At 49.2% G+C, this 3,039-nt stretch overlaps 1 protein-coding gene across 1 annotated transcript in view; it reads left to right on the top strand.

The window, feature by feature from the left end:
* SHTN1 (shootin 1) overlaps positions 1–3,039 on the top strand; it is a 96,969-nt gene that overhangs the window by 55,823 nt on the left and 38,107 nt on the right. Inside the window, exon 11 of the mRNA XM_004700912.2 lies at positions 1,203–1,285. Within this exon, the coding sequence (XP_004700969.1) occupies positions 1,203–1,285 (83 nt within the window). The remainder of the gene's footprint in view (positions 1–1,202; positions 1,286–3,039) is intronic.

The raw sequence follows: 3,039 nt of genomic DNA on the forward strand, positions 1-3,039 counted from the left end.
CCAGATGCTATATCTTTTGATAGCCGGGCACCATTAGCTATCTTTACCATATTTGCTTTATGCACACATTTGTCTTCAGTGATCATATCAGGCAGGTGGGCATCCACTGATATTATTTTTTGTTCTTTGATGCCTGATACCTGGTCCCCTCTACACCTTGTGGTCACACAGGCTGGTGTGCTTCTTCCATGTGGGCTTTGCTGCTTCTGAGCTAGATGCTTGTTTACCTGCAAGCCTTTAAGACCCCAGATGCTATATCTTGATAGCCGGGCACCATCAGCTTTCTTCACCACATTTGTTTATGCACACGTGTCTTCAGCAATCATGTCGGGAAGGTGTGCATCATGGAATTATTCATTGGCGTCTACACCATTTTATGACAGTCCCAACATTAAGCTGCCCATTATGGATTAGGGTGCTGGTGGGGGGTACTTGGGCTATTTGCAGACCCGGGAAGCTGTGGGAATCCTGCACATGAGCACGGTACACGAGTGCTCAGATTTCTGTAACAGACACATTTAGAAGTGGAATTGTTGACTCTTAGTTAATGTCCGGCATCAGCTCTACTAGATAATGCCACACAGTTTCCAAAGCAAAGGTAGTAGTACTAATTTGCAGATCCAGTTGTTAGGTGCTTGGCTGCCAACCTAAAAGTCAGATGTGGTCGTCTGCTTCCATAACAATTTAGAGCCGTGGAAACCTTATAGGCTAGTTCTGCTCAGTGGGCTTTGGTTGAAATGTACTTTATCCCTTAAGATGAACTTGTTTCATGCATATTCAGATATTTTTTTACGCCAGTATTTCACCAGGCGATACTAGGAAGCCTTCCTTGGTTCTTCTGTCTTTCCTAAGAGGTAGCGCATAGATAGCTGTCAGTTTTCGTGAGCCTGGGACGGGGCCTGGAGATGTATTCCGTGTCTGATTGACTCTGTCAGCAAGAAGACACTGCACTCACGGTCAGAGCAGTTCCTGCCATGGGGGTTAATTTTGGTTGGACATAAGAAGGGGTAAGACGTTTCTCTTCCAGAAGGTGGTTTCCATTAAAAATGCAACGTCGACTACGTACATTCTCATGATGTACGCAAATGTACCTGCAGAGCAATTGGATCTAGTTTTTACTGGTTATTTAGAATCTCTGCGTTGTATTTCTTGGGTCACGCGCCGTCCGGTGATTTCCTGTCTGTTTTCTCTTTCTCCCAAAGATCCCTCATGTCTATGATCCGGAAACGATCCCACCCCAGCGGCAGTGGTGCTAAGAAAGAGAAGGCCGCGCAGCCAGAAACAAGTAAGCCTCCCTCCCCAGGTTGACCTTGGTCAGGGGCCCAGTGGACTTTGCCTCTGCTTCACACCTAGTGTGCAGGGAGCTCTTCAGCCGGGAACAGATTGTCGGTTTGGGGCGGGGGGAGAAGGGGGGACTTGACATCTGTCAGAATGTACCCAGGGGAGCCGGTGTCCCAGCCATAGCCATGGTGCCCACTGTAGTGGGAGGGGTGCTGGGAAATTTGGGGGGTGGGGTGGGAAAGAGAGGGAGTAGTTTTCAGTGAGTGGTTTGGGAAGGCTTCTTAGAGGTGGTGGCAAGTGAGACTTTACCAAGCGTGTGTCAGGTTTGGGGAAGGCACAGTGTTGCATGCAGGTCTATGTTGAGAAGACCAAGAGCAAACAGTTTGCTGTCTCAGTGAGTAGATATGTAAGTCCATTTTTGCTGCGTGCTGTGGAAGAGGGGTACGCGGTTGTCAGTTTAGGGGGTGTCTTAAGGTGAATTGGTCGATGTGAAAAGTCAGGGGTCAGTAGTTTCTTAGAGGTGTGGCAGGGGAGGTGGAGGGGAAAGAGGGAGCTAAGCATAGTGAGTACAAGAAAGAAGAAAAGGTTCTAAAATTGAGCGTGGTGTTGACTGCGCAACAATTTTTAATGTGATTAAAGCCCTGACTTATACTTGTCAATAAAATAAAAAATAAAGAAAAAAGAAAAAAAACGTCAGGAGAGGGGTGTGTTTTTGGAGTCGAAGCAGTTCTGATAGAGGGCCAGCATAGTCACAGGCCTAAGTCGGGAAAGCACTGGCCGTGTTGCAGAAAATGAAAGAATGTGGATGGGATCAGAGCTGTGGGTTGCCAGAGAGAGATCTGACAGCTAGGCTGGGAGCCTTTGAAACCTGACCAAATGAGCTTGGAATTGACCCTGAGGGCAGTAGAAGTGCTAAGTGGGAGTCTACCTGGGTGAGGCTCTCACAGGTGGCTGCTGTGGGAGGTCAGAGGGCCGACTGGAGGGGCACTATTGGAGTCTTCTGCATGAAAGTTGATGGACACTTAGATGAGGAGGGGGTAGTTTGCATAAACATGGTAAATTCCAAAACCAGGTAGGGAAGTCTACACACCAGGACTTTGGAATTTGTTGGAAAAAATGAAGGCCAAGGGCCTTCCTGTTGAGCCGGGGCTCCTGGTAACTGAGTGAAGTCACTTCCCAGAGCTGGAAGTAGAGAGGCGTGTAGTCCCAATGAGAACAGAAATGGCAGTGCTGGGGCTACCTCGTGGCCTTGTCTACTGAGAGGCCTGGAAGCCGAACTCAGCTCAACATTGTTTTTTGTCAGTGTGTATTAGAGGAACAAAACGTGTTGGCTTTGCCTGATAAAAGCTCAGCGTGAAGAAAGATTCTTCTCAGCAACCTCCTGCTTCCAAGGTGTGCCCAGCCCCTTCCACGGGAGGAGCAGCATGGTGCTCTGAGGTCAGAGCATCGTCCCCCAGCTTGTGGCATGTTGATAACTCCTCGTGGCAGCCAGAATCCAAAACCAGCGGTCTGTTCAGAGGAGGTCCTCTGCTTGCTTTTACGTCAGCTTCACTTCTGGGTACATCTCTGGCCTCCTGGCTGGGTATCCCCTCAAAGGCCTCTGTGCATTTGCTGGTGTATTTACTCCCCCAGAATTGCCCTGCCTCTCCTCAGCCCAGGTGCTGATCTAGGGCCCTGTCCTTTGCGCAGATGCACGAGGAGCCTTGGGGCCATCGTGGTTACGTGGTGGGCTGCTAACCTCGTGGTCAGCAGTTGAAC

The sequence above is a fragment of the Echinops telfairi genome, unplaced genomic scaffold (genome assembly GCF_000313985.2).
Source record: "Echinops telfairi isolate 266 unplaced genomic scaffold, ASM31398v2 ScPeMD7_70;HRSCAF=299, whole genome shotgun sequence".
Classification (NCBI taxonomy): domain Eukaryota; kingdom Metazoa; phylum Chordata; class Mammalia; order Afrosoricida; family Tenrecidae; genus Echinops; species Echinops telfairi.